This window comes from Pelophylax lessonae (assembly GCF_965119305.1).
Source record: "Pelophylax lessonae genome assembly, chromosome: 4".
Taxonomy (NCBI): domain Eukaryota; kingdom Metazoa; phylum Chordata; class Amphibia; order Anura; family Ranidae; genus Pelophylax; species Pelophylax lessonae.
Window position 1 is genome coordinate 599,933,029 of NC_138771.1, and position 18,767 is coordinate 599,951,795.

The 18,767-nt window shown below is 43.4% G+C and overlaps 1 protein-coding gene across 1 annotated transcript in view; it reads right to left on the bottom strand.

The window, feature by feature from the left end:
- Nucleotides 1-16,289, bottom strand: part of LOC309553391 (potassium channel subfamily T member 2-like) — a 422,810-nt gene extending 406,521 nt beyond the window's left edge. The window contains exon 1 of the mRNA XM_082254566.1: nt 15,675-16,289. Coding sequence (XP_082110692.1) covers nt 15,675-15,760 — 86 coding nt within the window. The 5' untranslated portion in view covers nt 15,761-16,289. The remainder of the gene's footprint in view (nt 1-15,674) is intronic.
- Between the last annotated feature and the right edge of the window lie 2,478 nt (nt 16,290-18,767).

The window sequence follows — 18,767 nt, forward strand, 5'->3', positions numbered from 1 at the left end:
CATCTGCTGTAATAGAAATGAAAGGAAAAGAAACAGAAAGGATAACAGATCCTATTTATGGAGAGATCTGGGTTCAAATAGACCCCAAATCTCCTCTTTACCTTAAAAAGCAAAACAAAAAATATATATATATATATATATATATTTTCTCCTGCCCTGGACCAGAAGTGACATCATGACGTCGCACCGATCCTCCGAGGTCATAGAGGCGATCATAGACGACCTGGTCTCTGTTTGCCTCTGTGACCAGTGTTGGATTCTTTTCTCGAGCAAGCCAGTAAAAACCGTAAGCCCCAGAAACACTGGCGAGTGGTGGGGGTGGGGACTGGGGGGGGGGGCAGTTTATTGTCACACAGTAATCTAAAAACCAAATCCATTAAAAATATATATATATATATATATATATATATATATATATATATATATATATATATATTAGTTTATTCAAAATAACTTTTATTTTAAAAAAAATGTATTATGCTAGAGAAATATATATCTGGAACTACCTTAACCCACCAAAATATTTAAAAACAGCTGTATCTGCACACAGGATCACCTAGGAATAACCCCCTCCTGCCCATCCAGGATATGGCCTCGCTCCGATGCAATCTGTCTACCGGACACAGACCATAAAAGATCACTGTACTGGCCTGCTGCCGGTACCATGTGATCGCTGTGTCCAATCACAGCAGATCACATGACAATTGTACACAATGAAGGCTTTGCTACATGCATTTCATTGTGTACTATTGTGTACTATTGTGATGAGCTCTGTGATTGGTCACAGTGATCACACGGTACAGACACGGTACAGACAGGGCCAATCACAGCCCATCTATACCATGTGATTAGCTGTGGCCAATCAGAGCTAATCAAAATAGTAAACACTGAATGAATAGTTTTCATTCAGAAAAAAATGGTTATTTATAACTCTAAAATTCACATAAGCAATCACAGTGTGTAAAAAAAAAAAAATAATAATAATCTTACTGTATGTAAAAAATGTAATATAAAAAAATGTAGCAGTATACATTTTGGTCTAAATGTATGACGAAAGACTACTTTTTTGCAAGATGTTATAACAGAAAAACTCTGGGGGGTTTTTTTCAAAATTTTCTGTCTTTTTTGGTTTATTCAGCAAAAAACAAAAAACCCAGGATGATTAAATACCACCAAAAGAAAGCTCTATTTGTGTGAAAAAAAATTATACAAATGTCATATGGGTACATAAGATATTAATATGGTAAAATACTAATTCTTTATGTGGAACTATTGTGGGCTCTTGCCCTGACATACAGTAGATCCTTATTATCCGTTGAGCCACGCTGGCCACTTGTGCTGAATTGATGTATGGCTAATTAATGTTTTGTGTTTTTTCTTTTTTGTGTTGTTACTTGACAAGTGTCATGCTTATGCTATGTTAAAAATTTAAACAAAAAGAATTTTCATTAAAAAAAAATAAAATAAAAATCATATAAGTACAGTGTTGCATGATCACGCAATTGTCATTCGAAATGTGGCAGTGCCGAAAGATGAAAACTGGCCTGGGCAGTAAGGGGGTGAAAGTGTCAAATATTGATGTGGTTAAAGTGGAATTCCAGGCTAGCTCTAACTAAGCTTGTAAATGGCTTCCTCTCCCTTCCTAATCCCTATTCTGACTACCCTGTAGAAGGAAAATACTTATACTTACCTATTCTCAGGGTGTCCGGTCTGGTCACATGATCAGCTCCCAGCAACCCATTTAAGGAAAGAGGAGGTTATGATTAAGCACAAAATGCACGTGTGAAACGCGTCAACCTTGCTCCTGAATTGTTGTCTGGCATAGTGACAATTAGGCCCGAACTGGCCATAGGGCAGACCGGGCACTTGCCTGGTGGCCTGGGCTGCATGTCCTTTTGGGGCCCGCGGTAGCTGGGCTACTCCTTGAGCCCGCGCCTCTCATCCAGCCTCTGCGGCAGCTCAGCCGCCAGTTAATCTTTACCATCGGCACTGGGGGGGCAGAAACATGAAGGGGGAGGAGCTAAAGAAAACACCTCTGGCCTCTTCGCGGCCACACAGCAGCCAGCTAGGTTCAGCTGTCGGTGCCGGGGGCATGACCATGAAGAGGGAGGAGCTAGAGGAGGCAGCTGCTGCAGACACCACAGAGCCGGATTAGAGAGAACGTGAGTGCAGCCACCGGCCCCCCCTGTGAGCCTGGAGAGGAGGAACGATGGGGCGGTTGCATTTGGAAGAATAAAGCTCTACATTTCCTTCTGCTTCCTCTGAAAGTCTGCAGGAGGGAGAGGAGGAGAAGCAGGCATTCTGAGGCTGCAGAAGGAAATATAGAGCTTGATTCTTCTAAATGTAGCCTCCTCTACTGCTCCTCTTATCCAGTGCCTTTCTACTAACCCCCAATGCTCTCTTACCAGCCCCAGGGCTCTTTAACCCCCCCCCCCAGTGCTCTCCCTGCCCCCCAGCGCTCTCTGCTCCCCCAGTGCTCCCTCACCCCCCCCTGTGCTCTCCAATATCCCCCAGTGCTTTATGCCCCCCCCCAGTGCTCTACGACATCCCCCAGCGCTCTCTCCCCCCCCCCCCCCCGTGCTCTTTGATATCCCCCAGTGCTGTTTGTCTCCCACAATACTCTCCACCTACCCCAGTGCTCTACAACATCCCCCAGTTCTCTCTGCCCCCCCGTGCTCTCAGACATCCCCCCCATGCTCTCTGATATCCCCCCGTGCTTTCTGACATCCCCCCATGTTCTCTGACATCCCCCGTGCTCTCCGCCATCCCCCATTGTCCTCCAACATCCACCAGTATTTTCTGACATCCCCAGTGCTCTCTGACATTCCCCTGTGATCTCCAGCCCCCCCCCCCCCCCGTGTTATTGCTCTCTGCCTCCCCCATTGCTCCAGCAGACATATAGCCAGTTTAGATATCTCTGATAACACCCCAGAACAGAGAATTAAACTAGGTAACAGGGAAATATTCACACTGTTGTTCTCCGTTCAGATGGGACATGTAGGTTCTCAAATATGCATGGTAAAGAGCATGAATATCCAAAAAGTCGTAGACCAATGTGTTCACTCCAGTTCATGTCAGTGGCAACTTCCATAATTCCTTGATGTCAATCCAAGAAAAACAATGGTTATTATGGATAGTCCAATAGCTCAATTGGCTAAATAGGCAATGCCAACTTATAGATAAATATATCATATGAAATTATTTTGTACCATAATAAAAATGATTTTGAAATAATGGTAGTAGTAATAATAATTGTAATTAATTATCTGTTTATTACAGATTCCAATTACATTATACGCTTAGCAGACTACTCTGCAGAGAGGCCATAGCCATATCAGTGGATTATACAGTTTCTTAATTACTTCATACGCAAGGCAGACTTCTCTGGAGAGATCCTGGTTATGTCTATGTATTATACAGCTCTCCTACTACTGTAAATTATACACAGAGCAGACTCCTCTGCAGGGCGATCATAGTAATATAGTATAAAATAGATTACATTACACAAAGTAGCTTATGGAATCGATCTCTGGTTTACCATAATGAATACCAGTTTCAAGCTTTACCTATTCTTGGCCCCCATTCCCAGCCACATGCTTTAGGTGGAGCTCGCACCAGGGCCAGATTAACGTAGGGGCTATTGGAGCTGCAGCTCCAGGCCCCTACCTTTATATAGGCCCCAGGTTGGCCATATTCACTGTTACCGCTCTTCTGTCACTTGTAAACACAGAAGTCTGGCTTCTATGCTCGCTTCCCCAGGCAGCTCCCTCAGAACCTCCCCACACAGCACGAAGGCCGGACAAGGAGGGACAGTTGCCGATGCATGGATGTGTTTATGGGCTTCAGAGACAGCATCCCATGTGGAATTAGGCATGCATGGCTGCACCCTTCCTCCTCTGGGTGCATGCCAAGGCACGGCCCTTAAGGCCCTTCAAAATCCTCAGCACCAAGCCCATGATGCTCTTAATCCGGCCCTGGCTCGCACTTAAATCATAATGCGGCTCACGGCAGGGGTACAGTGCGTCCCTGTTCTCTGTTTCAGGCCCGAATTTTTGCCTGAATTCGGACTTTAAACGGAGCCAAAGACGTACAGGACCCCTACGCAATCCGCTCCGCGAGAGCCGGGCACACTCTCTTTGTCATGTCTTTTGAACCCAGCCTCAGGGTTTATGCAAAAGGGAAAAGGGCAATGTGCAGTTATCTACCACAACCAATAAAATAATCTTTCACTGATCAGACATTGGTAAACCATTGGTTGGTATTGTTTTTTTGCACTTCGTACATCAACACTGATCTCTGCACAGCCCTACCGAATAATAATGTAACGGATGTCAAAAATCAGGAAAAAAAAAAAAAAAAACGAATAACTATCGTATTTCCAGCTCCAGCAGTCCAGGAATATTTTGTTCATCGAGAAAGTAAAACTCATGGCATTTCTATTAAATCACCAGTAGATGGCAGCATAGAGTTAAAAGCCTGAATGATGGAGAGCACAATGATTAATGGAGAAGCACACTTTAATGGAAACTGCTAATATAGCAGGGGGAGCCAAAAAGACAGACCTTTGTTTCTGGTAGGAACAGAATAGCAGTTGTTATCCTGTCTATTAGACTAAAGGTCATGCCTTATGTCATTGCAGGTAAGAGGGGAGCATATTTAGGGCTATAAACAGGGCAAATTGATTTAATTTACATTCCTGTGAACAGTAAAGACTGCTGTCGCTACTGTGTGAATAAATACCACACTGCACAAACGTTAGTGGATCACACTGACGCGTCACATGGCGCCAGTGTACCAGGAATGTGATTATCATAGTGTTATGGTTTTTTCATATCATATTAGATTGTATTATTAGACCACGGTGGTGCAGAATGAGTAATAACATATCAGCACATGTTCAATTGTTTGTTATTTTCTACTAGGACGTTATTCCTGTATATATAAATGTGTATTATTATGTAGGAACAGAATAGCAGTTGCTATCCTGTCTGTCAGACTGAAGGTCATGCTTTATGTCATTGCAGAAACTTTTCAATAAAAACACTTCTGGTTTCACCCGGCCCGCTCCCTTCGCACATGGGAATTATTGACCATACTTTCAGCATAGGTGCAACAATAACACTCAAAATAACCTTATGATATATCCTTGTACAGACTGAAAAAAGAATAACCCTCTCTGTCAACAATAGCACGCTATCAATGGGATTTCCATTCCAGTAACAGGCAGATGCATGTGGAAGAAGTAAAATAAATTAGCTCATATCTGTAGTCACTTCCTAGCATGCCATACTTGAACAGATCTAAACCAGGAAAAAAAGTCTATGCTTCCCAAAAGATGTACTGTAGAAACATCAAGACTCCAAATAACAGGATGGGGTACCAAGTTACTTGGGATGTCTGGATCACAAAATTCGTTTATATATTAACCACTTACCGCAAATTGACGTAGACGTACGTTGACTGCAATAAGTGGCTGTACCAGGGTGATGCCTGCAGCTAGAGGCATCATCCCGGTACCATTTTTTAGAGCCGGCGGTCGGCTTTCAGGCGGTTATGACGATGCGGCTCGGGAGCCGCTCGATCGTTACCCCAGCGAGCAGGAGTGGATGACCCCCCCCTCCCACCGCGGCTCTGCCCAGGTCTCCCGTTCCACCGGCTGGTTGGAGTCCTGATCAAAGCCGGATGCGGCTTCGATCGGGTCTCCGATGACGTAACCCGGAGGAGGCGCCGAAATTAAAAAGTGACTGTATTAAAAAATGCAGTTTTCGGCATTTTGAATACATTGAAGTGCAGTGAAGGGGTTTGGGATCTTTTAGACCCCCAATCCCTCCATAAATAGTACCTGTCACTGCCTATTACTGTTACAAGGGATGTTTACATTGCTTGTGACAGCAATAAAAGTGATCAAGTTTTAAAAAAAAAAAAAACCCTGTGCTAAAATTTAAAAATTAAAAAAATAAATAGAAAAAAAAAATTAATAATTTTTAATCGCCCCTGTCTCCGTGAGCTTGCGCACGAAAGAAAACGAATACGGAAGTCGCGCCCGCAAATTAAATCGCTGTTCAAACCACACATGTGAGGTATCGCCGCGATCGCCAGAGCAGGAGCAATGATTTAAAAAAAATAGCTACTCTGTAATTCTAAACTTGTAACCACTAAAAAAATGTTAAATCGTCGCCTATGGAGATTTTTATTGACAGTAGTTTGTCGCCATTCTGCGGGGGGGGGGGGGGGGGGCGCAATTTTATACTGTAACATGTTGGGTATCTTATTACTTGGCGTGACATCATCTTTCACAATATATAAAAAAAACTTTACTGTTTAGTTTTTTTAATGCAGTAAAATTTAATTTTTCAAAAAAAATGGCGTTTGCAAGACCACTGCGCAAATACCGAGTGACAAAAAATATTGCAATGACCGCCATTTTATTCTCCAGAGTCTTTGCTAAAAAAAAAAATATATATATATAATCTTTGGGGGTTCTAAGTAGTTTTCTAGCAAAACATACTGATTTTAACTTGTAAACAACAAGAGTCAGAGTCTTTTTGCCTTTTTAATAAACAAAAACTCTCTGCCTGTGCGTCCAGGAGCAGTAGTGTTTTAGCCAGGGCCGTCTTTAATATTGATTGGAACCTGGGCAAATATTTTCGTGGGCCCTCCCGAATCCACTTATCAGCTATTTGCAGACAGTGCAGGCTCAAGTGGCAGCTGCTTTGGGCCCCACAACAATGACTGGGCCTGGGGCAGCTGCCCCTTTTGCCCTGTGTTAAAGACAGCCCTGAGAGGGTCAAACAAGGATGCTTTGCAGGCGACTGACATTCTCCTTATCAACTGATGATGATTCCATTGGTTGTTAGGACACCTGACAGCTAGAAGATTGTAATGGTGCTCAATGAAATCCTGTGACTTAGTGTAACTAAAAAGGCAGCCTTCATCCATACACCGGCTTGTGTACGATTTTTGGGTAATTTTTAGGCATTTTGCCAAGGCACCCCTGAAGAAGCCTCAAGGCACCCCAGGGTGCCTGGGCACACTGGTTGAAAAAGGCTGGTTGAAAAGCTACTTACAGAGCAAATGAACAGCAAGGAATTGCACAAATAACATGCGTTATGTGCATTTTCAGGCACTTTCATTGAAGTCTACAGCCACCAATTACTTTTTGGAACTGCAAATGACAAGCTTCAAGCAACACATAGCGTCAGATGTGAACTGGCATCACAGGAAACATTGGAAATCCATATGTCAAACTATGAAGTTCTTCTAGAAAAGTGCTTCAAATTGCTCAGGAGTGAACCAGGGCTCAACATGTGGTGTCTGCTCACGTATTGTGCTGCTTGCTGGGAAATGAAAGCTGGATACACGTAATTATCATCTGAATACACAATCTACTAAAGTCAAATTAAATGGTACGAAAAACAAAACTGGAAAATGTATTGAAAGAAAAAACTGTAATGTGTGGCCAACTGTACAATTAGCTTAGGTTTGATGAAAAATGTTCATTTCATTCTACATACTTATCCACATATTTTCATGTTAGGACCACACAGATTTTTTTTATTTCTGTAAAATTTGAATTTGTTGTGTAGGTGGCTAACATTAGGACCCGTGTCAGCAGGCTTTTGTTCACTTCAGTCGAATTTTACATTCCCATACAAGTCTATGGCAATGCAAATCTCACTTGAAGCCGGTCAAATGCAAGTCAGAAGGAGGTGAATTGCACCCACCAATTAATTCTGAATGAATTAAGAAGCACTTCAAACAAATGCCTCGTACACACGCATCGATAGTTGGCCGTGAATTTTCGGCCAACGTCCGATCGGCCGATTTTCGGCTTGTTAGTATGATGCTTTCAACAACCGACTCCGACTTTTCGGCCGAACAAAATCTGATGTGCATGCTATAAAATTTTTGTTGCCCGTCAACAGAACGGCCAATTTTCCGTCAGTCAGACTCAGTACAGATTTCGGCAGACAAAAATCTGATGAGCAAGACTGGGCATGCTCAGAGAAGAAAAAACACACGGAAAGTAAACCAGCACATGACATCACTTCTGAAGTTGTTTTTTGTTGGCCGAGAAAATTCGCGTGCAGTCTAGAGCACATTTCAACCAACATAACAACACTGGACAAAAGACGGCCGATCGGTCGGCCAACTATCGATGCGTGTGTACAAGGCATAATGCACAAGCCCAAAGTTCACCAACATAGACCTTGAGGTACATAAAAGAACTTAAAAGAGTAGAATTTTTTTTAACCACATAAGGACCAAGCCTATTTCTGACACATGTCATTTACAAGTTAAAATCAGTATTTGTTGCTAGAAAGTTATTTAGAACCCCCAAACATTATATATATATATATATATATATATATATATATATATATATATATATTTTTTTTTTTTTTTGTAAAGACTCTAAAAATGGCAGTCATTGCAATATTTTTTTGTCTCGGAGTATTTGCACATCGGTCTTTCAAACGCAATTTTTTGGGAAAAAATAAATTTCACTGCATTTAAAAAAAACTTAACAGTAAAGTTAGCTCAATTTTTTTATATTGTGAAAGATGATGTCACGCCGAGTAAAAAGATACCTAACATGTTACGGTTTAAAATTGCGCACAATCGTGGAATGGAGACAAACTACGGTACTTAAAAATCTCCATAGGCGACGCTTTAAATTTTTTTAACAGTTACCAGTTTAGAGTTACAGAATTATTGAATTATTGCTTTCGCTCAAGCGATCATGGCGAAAACCTCACATGTGTGGTTGGAACACCGTTTTCATTTGCGGGCGTGACTTACGTATGCATTTTCTTTCGAGCACACAGTGACGGGGGCACTTTAACATTTTTTTTCCTATTTATTTTATTATTTTTTTTTATTTTTAGCACTTTTTAAAAAAAATAAAAATCTGATCACTTTTATTGCTGTCGCAAGGATTGTAAACGTCCCTTATGACAGTAATAGGCAGTGACAGGTACTCTTTATGGAGGGATCTGGGGTCTAAAAGACCCCAAACCCCTCCTCTGCACTGCAAAGTTTTCAAAATGCCAAAATCTGCATTTTTGAATACTGACAGTTTTTTAAATTTTGGTGCTGTTAGTGAACTTGTGGCATCGCTTCTGGGTTACTACATCGGAGACCCGATCAAAGCCGAATTCTGCTTTGTTCGGGACTCCAACCAGCCTGCATCTCCGGCTGGTTGTTCGGGTCTCGAGGACCCGAGCAAAGCCGAGGAAGGCGGTTGGAGGGGGGGGAGGGACGTCCTCCGCTGGCTCAAAAAAACTATACCGGGTTGATGTCTGCAGCTGCAGGCATCATCCCAGTACAACCACTTCTGCAAGCCTACGTACAAGTACATTGGTTTGTGGGAAGTGAATCATACTTACCTAGGTAGATGTAAGATTGGTCCGATGCTGCATCTGTCCCCCGCCAGGTCTAGCACTGAAAACCAAACGCTCAGACACCGCCGATTACTCGGTTCCTGGAGCTCCTTGAGCAGAGAGCTGGTGACTGTCAGTCGCCGCTCTCTTCTCTGCCCCTCCTTGCTCACTGGGCGCTGGGCTTTGGAGGGGGCGGGAACAGCCAGTTCAGGCTTTCAGCGGCTCGCTGAGAGGCTGAGCCGGGTGCCTGTGCAGGCATCTGGGTGGATCCCGACTTCATTGTCATGACATGAACCAATTCTTTGACATCAGCCGACAGCGGGCTTCAGCCTTTAAAGTGGTATTACAGTTTACAACTTTCAATGCTGCTGGCTCCTGCTCCTCTCCAGTCTTCACAGGAAAGAGGTAACAGAGGACCATGCAGAATGGAGTCAGTCTGCAAGCTTGGGAGAAGAGGGGGGGATCAGGGGAGTGCCTTGCCATCCTACGCTATGGGGCTGTGTGTTTCTATTGATGCACACAGTGTAGGGAGACACAACTGTAGTTCCTGCATACAGGGGTGGCTCCATATGATGCTGCAAGAGAAAGCAGCTACCCAGAAACAGGAAACCTGGAGCAGTGGTCATGGTTTATAGGTATATACACAAGGATTACGAGATAACAAAGCTGCTAGCTTAGTAAGTGATTATATCAGCTCCTGAATACGCTTAAAAATTAAGGGTTTAATATCACTTAACATTAACTACTTTCCATCCAGGCCAACTCTGACATTTCTCTCCTACATGTAAAAATCCTATTTTTTTGTGTGGTGTGAGCACTGTTTATATATACCCGCAGGCTTTTGCGAATGAGCACGGGGGGGGGGGGGTCATTTTTTTTTTTTTTTTTATTCTCAAACATTTTTTACACTGTCTCTTTAAAAAAAAAATGCCAACTAATTTATTGCTATATAAACAACATCCCTTATAATAGCATGGGCAGTGACAAGTGCTCTGTACTGAGACATCTGGGGTCTAATAGAACCCAGATCTCTCCTCTGTCCTTAAAATCATCTGATCAAATTGAGATCGGTTTGATCAGATGCTTTCACAAGCAAGTAATGGCTTGTTTACATCCTGGTGAAACCAGAAGTGACAAAATACTCTTCGCTTCCACTTTCTTAGACCATAGAGATGATCAGGAATTTGGACATATTCATGGTAAGCTGGTGGAACCACCTGTGTTCTGCAGAAAACTCCAACTTGCCGAGAACTCCAACTAAGTTACTTCCGGTGAGTTCACACCGGGAATTGTTGGAGATTTCGACCACTTTGTGTTTTCACAGAACACTGGCAGCGTACACACTCCGGTAAATGCTATAAGGAGTGGATATTGTTAGTCCGCCTGCTAGTTGTCGCCACCTTGGAGGCGGCCATATTTTTAGTTAATAGCGGGTGGAAAAACAACGTCTATTTATTATAGCGTGTATAGGAGTGTAGAGGCTGCTGCCTGTTCTGTGAAAACACCAAGTTGTCGAAATCTCCAATTATTCATGATGTACAGTCAGCGGAAGTGACGTGATTGGAGTTCTTGGCAAGTTAGCGTTTTCGGGAGAACACCATCTTCAGTCCCGGTGGAACGGGAGAGCCCTGAGAGGTAGCGGAAGGCAGAGGTGGAGGACCCCCGCCCACAGCATGTAAAAGCAATCCAGCAGCTATTTAGCAACTAGGATTGCTTTTTCATTAACCACTTCCCTGGTGGGCCAATTCTGGCATTGCTCTCCTACATGTAAAAATCATCATTTTTTGCCTGAAGATTATCCAGAACCCCCAAACATTATATATATTTTCAAGCAGAGGCCCTAGAGAATAAAATGGTGGGTGTTGCAGATTTTTATCTTACATGGTATTTGCACCAAGTAATTGCGCACATTCGTAAAAATGGTGCCAAACTAAGGTACCTAAAAATCTCCATAGGCAACGCTTTAAAAATGTTTACAGGTTACCAGTTTAGAGTTACAGAGCAGGTCTAGTGCTAGAATTATTGCTCTTGCACGAATGTTCACGGCGTGTGGTGCAAACATATGCGTTCGATTCTGCATGCAAGCATGAGGGGGACGGGCGCTTTAAAAAAAGTTTCTTAATTATTGTTTATTTTTTTATTGATTTTCAGAGCCGGTTCACACTGGGGCGACTTGTCAGGTGACCTGGTCGCCTGACAAGTCGCCGTGGGTCGCCTGCCATAGATTAGCACAGGACCCGTTCTAATAGGAGCGACACAAGTCGCTCCGACTTAGAAAAAGGGTCCTGAGCTTCTTTGGGGTGACCTGGAGCGGCCTGCATTGACTTCAATGATATGAAGTCTGTGCATGTCTCTCCGAGGTTGTGGTGCGCGCTGTGCACCGCGACCTCACAGGTCGCCCCGGCAAGTCGGGTCGCTGCAATGTGAACTGGCTCTTACTGTCCCTTTATTTATTTATTTATTTATTATTACTTTTATTCCTATCACAAGAAATGTAAACATCTCTTGGTAAAGAAATAAGGCATGACAGGTCCTCTTTATGGAGAAATTTGGGGTCTATAAGACCCCAAATCTCTCCTCTACCCTGAAAAGCATCAGATAAAAACAATCAAACAAAAAAACCATTGAGCTCTGCTTTTCGGGAAAAAAACATGGCAGTGTTTACATCCGCCAAAACCAGAAGTTCATCATATCACTTCCCGCCTCCCAGGAGCATAGAGATGGCCCGGAGACCATCTGATCCAGTTTCCAGGCTCTCTGATCCCACGAGGGAGCCTGGAGAGGCACCAGAAGGTGGCGGGAGGGGGAGGAGCATTCCCTTCCACTGCCTGTAAAAGCAATCCAGCAGCTTATCAGCCACTAGGATGGCTTTTACAAAAAAGGAATCGCCTGCTCAAAAACAAGATACCGGGGTGATGCCTTTAGCTGCAGGCATCATCCAGGTACAACCTCTCCAATCTAAGAATGTTCATGGACGTCCTACAGTCAGGAAGTGGTTAAACAGCATCGCCATCAAAAAAAAAAAAAAAAAAAAAAACCTGTAGCTGCAGGCATCATCCCAATATCACTACTCAAAGTCCAGGATGTCATGTGACATCCTATGTGCAGGAAGCGGTTAAAGTGCATTTCCAATTTTGCATCCAAATTGCGCGAACACCTGCTTTAAATTTGTCACATGTTCTCATTCCCATAGTATAAATGAAAATATTTAAAAATGATTTATTTTCTTACCATCTTAGATGCTCTATTCTGATAACTCCAACAGTGAAAAATCCTACTTAGTTCTCTTTGTTTATGAGAGGGACGGGGAGTTAACTTTTGCTTTAATTAATCCTGTTTTTACTGTGCTGGCAGATTCCATTATCTGTTGTAAACTAGATTTGAACACTGTCCTAGCATGATAAAAATTTAGAAGTTTGCCTTGTACTGTATGTTAATAAGAGGAAACTCAGCCTGCCCTTAAAAGAGAAGTATGCAGAAAATGGGTCACAGGAGTGCAGGACTAACTGCACTCCTGTGATCCACAGGAGAAGTACAGCCAAACGAGCTTTGGCTGTAGTCTCTTTTAAGCAAGTTATAAATGATGCAATTTTCTTTCCTGCAGCCACAGGTTGCGGGAAAGGAAATCACTTGATTCCCCCATTAGCACATTCAGTGCTGATGGGGGAATCCCTCCCACAGCACTTTTGTATTCTGCCGATAACGAGTCTTCCCTGCCAGCAGAACATAATGATTACTGTTGGCCGCTATAGCCGCCAGCAGTAATCACATGCAAAACATCCGACAGGCTGATTGTAATGAAGACAATCGATGGATCGACTTCAGTACAGCCAGCCTGCCCATAGATGGTTTGAATATCGGCTGGTCCCTTATGAATGGGATGAGATTCGATCTATCTATGGTCAGCTTTAGCCTTTCTATTGGGACAGACTCACTTTGAACTTCTGAATCAATGCATATTCTGATTGGACGAGGTGAAGAGGCGGGGCAGTGACATCACACTCTCCAACATGTCCAATCAGAGAACACTTTGTAGTCATGCAGGAACTGCATTCTCTGAATGGCACCTGTGCTGAGCGGCCGACCTCCTGTGTTCAGAATGTATCAGTTGCCCGCTCAGCGTAGGACATGGAAGCAAATGCAGATCCTACTTTAATGGTTACCAGCTTCCAGGGCCATCAGCCAGGTATGGTATACTGCAGGGATCCTCAAACTACGGCCCTCCAGCTGTTGCGGAACTACACGTCCCATGAGGCATTGTAAAACTCTTGACATTTACAGACATGACTAGGCATGATGGGATTTGTAGTTCCTGAAAAGCTGGAGGGCCGTAGTTTGAAGATCCCTGGTATACTGTATACATAGTTACAATGGTCCAAGATGTACCAATGTAACCATACTGTATAAAGTATGCCAATGCCTGGAATTATTCTTTAATAAACATTCAGAGAACAATGATGTGCAGTGACCCATAGCAACAAATGTAATCTATCATTGACCTGACTTCAGTAAACTGGAGCCTAACTGGTTGCTATAAATCCTTGCACGTGAGCATCATCATTGCTTCTGACTTTACTGCATGGAGTGTCACGTATTGCATTCATGGGCTTATGTAATAATACTGCAAAGGGTGTGATTTGCAGTAACCTATAGTAACCAATCAGAAATCAGTTTGTCTAGTATTCTGGCTTTAGGATCCAAAAAATAGAATGGGGCACCACTAAGGCTAAGGGGTTAGCCCTTTTGCCTTGCAGCACTAGAGATCTGGGTTAAGTTCCTACCAGGGCACTATCTGCATGTTACTTGTACGTTCTCCTACATTTCTGTTTTGTTTTTTTTTGTCTTTGTGCACTTCTGTTTTCACAATTCAAAGACACGCTGCTAGTGTAACTGGCCTTGCTGCATGTATGCGATAGGGATATTAGATTGTAAGCTCCTTCGAGTTCAGGAACTGAAGGCAGTTGGTTCAATGTTCTGCATACTATCTGTGTTGAACAAGCTTCAAGGCTACGAAAAATACTTAACCACTTGCCGACCAGTCACGTTGAATGTACTGCGGCAAAGTGGTTCGTTATCGTCCAGCGACATAGACCTACGTCGCTGGACTCCTCCCCTTGTGGGCGGCATGCGCGCACCGCCAGAGGCTCGCTCCCGCTGTATTCAGTCCCAGCGGGAGTCGGGCCAGGGGAGGAGCGGCTGTGATCACCGGCGCTCTTCCCCGATCGTCGGTGAATCGAGTGTGGAGAGCCGCCCGCTTGTGTAAAAAAAGCGAGCAGATCTCCTAAGTGACAGACAGGGTCAGATTGCAGGGTTCAGCATAGCTGAACCTGCGATCTGTCCTTGTGTCGCTCAGTCACCTCCCCCCACACACGTTAGTAAGCACCAGGCATACATTAACCCCTTGATCACCAATAAAAAATTAACCCCTTCCCTGCCAGTGTAATTTTTACAGTAACAGTGCATATGTATAGCACTGACTACTGTAGTAATGTTACTGGTACCCCCAAAAGTGTCAAAAATGTCAGTCAAGGGTCCGATCTGTCCGCCGCAATGTCGCAGTCCCGCAAAAAAAATCGCAGATTGCCGCCATTACTCGTTAAAAAAAAAAACACCAAAAATGACAGAAATCTTTCCCTTAGTTAGTAAACGCAATAACTTTTGCGCAAACCAATCAAAATACGCTTATTGCGATTTTTTTTTTACCAAAAATATGTAGCAGAAAACAAATTTTGATTTTTACATTTTTTTTTGGGGGGGGGGGAATTTCATATAAAAAAATGTGAAAAATATTGTTATTTTTTCAAAATTGTCGCTGTTTTTTTGTTTATAGCGCAAAAAGTAAAAATCGCACAGGTGATAAAATACCACCAAAAGAAAGCTCTGTTTGTGGGAAAAAAAGGACGTAAATTTCGTTTGGGTACGGCGTTGCATGACCGCGCAATTGTCAGTTAAAATCGCACAGTGCCGAATCGCAAAAAGTGGCCTGGACGTAAGATAGCAAAATCCTCTGGTGTTAAAGTGGTTAAAAATTGATGCAGACCCCCCCAAAAACAGCATATTTGAGATCTAAAAGCAAAGGAATAAATTACTGTGAACTGTATAAAGAATGAATGAATGACTTTTCCATGGTATCTATTATAACAAGCAAGTGACATTTTAGGGGAGGCACGCAGGTCCGCTTAACAGGTCATCTAGACCTAAGCTGCTGATTTCTTATAACTGCTTGATGTGGGTTATCTCAAACATCATCTCCACCGCCGCCAGATTAAATAAGCATTAACTCTCTGTTACCTGTCATCTTGCTGCCAATCCCCCATCAGCAGGTCACGGAACCTATAGCGTGGTGGCAGAGGCTGCACATCCTTCTCCAGCTCCATGGTGTCACCTGCTCCTTCTTACTTTTCCTCTGGGAACTTCAGCTGCCAAATTCTCTTCTGAGCTCCCCTTCTATCAGCTGAGCATGTCCATTCATTTAAAGGAGTGATTCAAGGTAGCCTACACCTATCACTGCTTCTCCACTCCTATATTCCGGTAGCAGTTCACCTGCAGGGCGATCGTGGCCAATCCTGTGTTGAGAGATGCAAGGGGGGGGGGGGCTGGGTAACAATATCCTACCTAGCAGACTGCATGGGAATTGAGCTTTCGGAAAGGCAGGAAGGATAGGGAATCATTCATTCAGGGTTGGGAGAGACCCTTTAAGAAGCCTGCTAGGTAAGAAACCCCTTTGGACCCCAAGGGATGGAAATCTCATAGCTGTCAAACTTGTTACAAAGGTCTTCAGCACTTGGCATCAAAGTGGTTAATCCATTGGGCATAGTATCTGTAGGGGGGCAGCTCCATTCTTCAACATGCAGGATAATAGGAGATGGATAGAATGTGAGGAACAGGTGGATGAATGGGGTGACTATCAAGCAGATATAGGGAAGCAATCATTTCTCACCCCTTTCCCTGACCACACAGCTATACTTCTAGATCTATATCATGTACGGCTCGCTTCTGTAAATTCTCAATCACTGGAGGGGAGGTGGAGCTGAAAGCTAAACGCTTTTTATTCACAGACAGTTGAGTGGAAAGACTCGGCGAAGAAGCAAGGGAGGGGGGGAACAAGAGAGCAACAGTGGGGGGAAGGAGTGATGGAGACCAAAGGGCGGGGGGGGGGAGGTGAAGAAGGGAACCGGGGAGAGAAGGGGGTGATAGCTGGAGAAAAGTGTGAAAGTGCATCAAGAAATTCTTATTCTGGTAGAGTATGAGAAGAGACACATTGATGTCGATAGGAGAAAGTGAGAATCTGGCAACATTAGTATTCTAAAGAGAGAGAGGAAGCTTGGAGGGTCAGGGAGACGGGGAAAGACTGCTGTGCATAATGGCTGAGATATCTGAATATCTCATAATGAGAGGAAGGGGATAAAAGAGAGACATGGGGTCTGACTGCGAGTTACTGCATAGATGACAATGAGGAGCTGCGGGAGAAACAAGGGAAGGAAGAAGAAGAGAATGGAGAGAGGAGAGAAAAAAAGAAGAGAGAAGGAACATAAGACGGGGGAGTCAAAAAAGTGGAGAGAAGAGAGAGCAGAGAGAAAGAAGAAAGAGAAAAAAAAAGTGAGATGAGAGGGGCGAGAGGTAGAGAGAGGACATAGGAAGAGAAGAAAGAAAGAAAGAGAGGACAGAGGAAGAGAAGAAAGAAAGAAAGAGAGGACAGAGGAAGAGGAGAGGAAGAAAGAAAGAGAGGACGAGAGAGGGAGAACAGAGGAAGAGAAGGAAGAAGAGAGAGAAGACAGAGGAAGAGAAGGAAGAAGAGAGAGAGAGAGAGAGGACAGAGAAAGAGAAGGAAGAAGAGATAGAGAAGAAAGGAAAGAGAATGAATAAGAGAGAGAGAAGACAGAGGAAGAAAAGAGAGAGAAAAAAGAGAAGGAAGAAGAGAGAGAGAAGACAGAGGAAGAAAAGAGAGAGAGAAAAGAGAAAGAGAAGGAAGAAAAGAGAGAGAGGACAGAGGAAGAGAATGAAAAAGAGAGAGAGAAGATCAAGGAAGAGAAGGAAAGAGAGAGGGAGAAGACAGAGGAAAAGAAGGAAGAAAAGAGAGAGAGAAAAGAGAAAGAGAAGGAAGAAGAGAGAGAGGACAGAGAAAGAGAATGAAGAAGAGAGAGAAAAGACAGAGGAAGAGAAGGAAGAAGAGAGAGAGAGAGGACAGAGAAAGAGAATGAAGAAGAGAGAGAGAAGACAGAGGAAGGACAGAGTGAGAGAGGGTATACAGGGGGACAGAGAGAGAGAAGACAGAGGAAGAGATGGGAAAAGAGAGAGAGATGACAGAGGAAGAGAGGGGGAGGAAGAGAGAGAGAGAGGAAGGAGAAAGAGAAAGAAGACAGAAGAACAGAACAGAGGAAGCAGGAATGAGAGGACAGAGCAAGAGAAGAGGGTAAGAAAGTAAGAGAGAGGGCAGAGAAAGAAAAGGGAAGAAGAGAATGGGAAACAGAGAGAGAGGACAGAGGAAGAGAGAGAGAAGAGAGGAAGAGAAGGAAGTAAAATAAAAAGGGACAGGACAGAGGAAGAGATGGGAGGGGGAAAGAGGGAAGAAGAAGAAAAAGGGGAGAAGGAAAAGATAGAGTGAAAGTAAGAGAATGAGAAGAGCGAAAGAGAGGTTAGAAGAGAAAGGAAGCGAGAGAGCAGTGGGAAAGAGAGAAAATGAGAAAGAGAAGGTAAGAGAAAAAGAGGAAGGAAACACAACATAAAAGAGAGAGGAAGAGGATGGGGGATGAGAGAAAGAGAATAAGAAACAGAGAGTGAGAGAAAGAAAGAGGGAATGGTTAAAGGGAAAATGAAAATAAAGAGTGGGGGGAGAGAATAGAGGGAGAAGGAGAGAGTAACAAAGAGAGAGGAAGAAAAGACAGCATTAGAAAGTAAGGGAAGTGAGAAAGAAAAAATGGGGGAGAGAATTAACGAAAAGAAGAGTTAGATGAGAGACAACATGAAAAGAGAGAGCAAGACAGAAAACAAGAAATAGAGACGAGAGGAGTAATGCATGAAGGAGGAGTGAGTAGGAAAGGGGATAGGGAGAAAGAGAGGAAGGGGGAGAGGACAGAGGAAGAGAAGAGAGGAAGAAAGAAAGAGAAAAAGAGTGAGAGAGATGACAGAGGAAGAAAAGAGAGGAAGGGAGAGAGAGAGGACAGAGGAAGGGAAAAGAGAGGACAAAGGAAAAAAAGAGTAGAAGAGAGAGAGAGGACAGAGGAAGAGAAAAAAAGAGAAAAAGCGAACAGAGAAAAAAGAAGAGTGGTAGAAAGAGAGAGAGGACAGAGGAATACAAAAGAGAGAAAGAGAGGACAGAGGAAGAGAAGGAAGAAGAGAGAGAGAGGACAGTGGAAGAGAAGAGTGAAAGAGAGAGAGGACAGA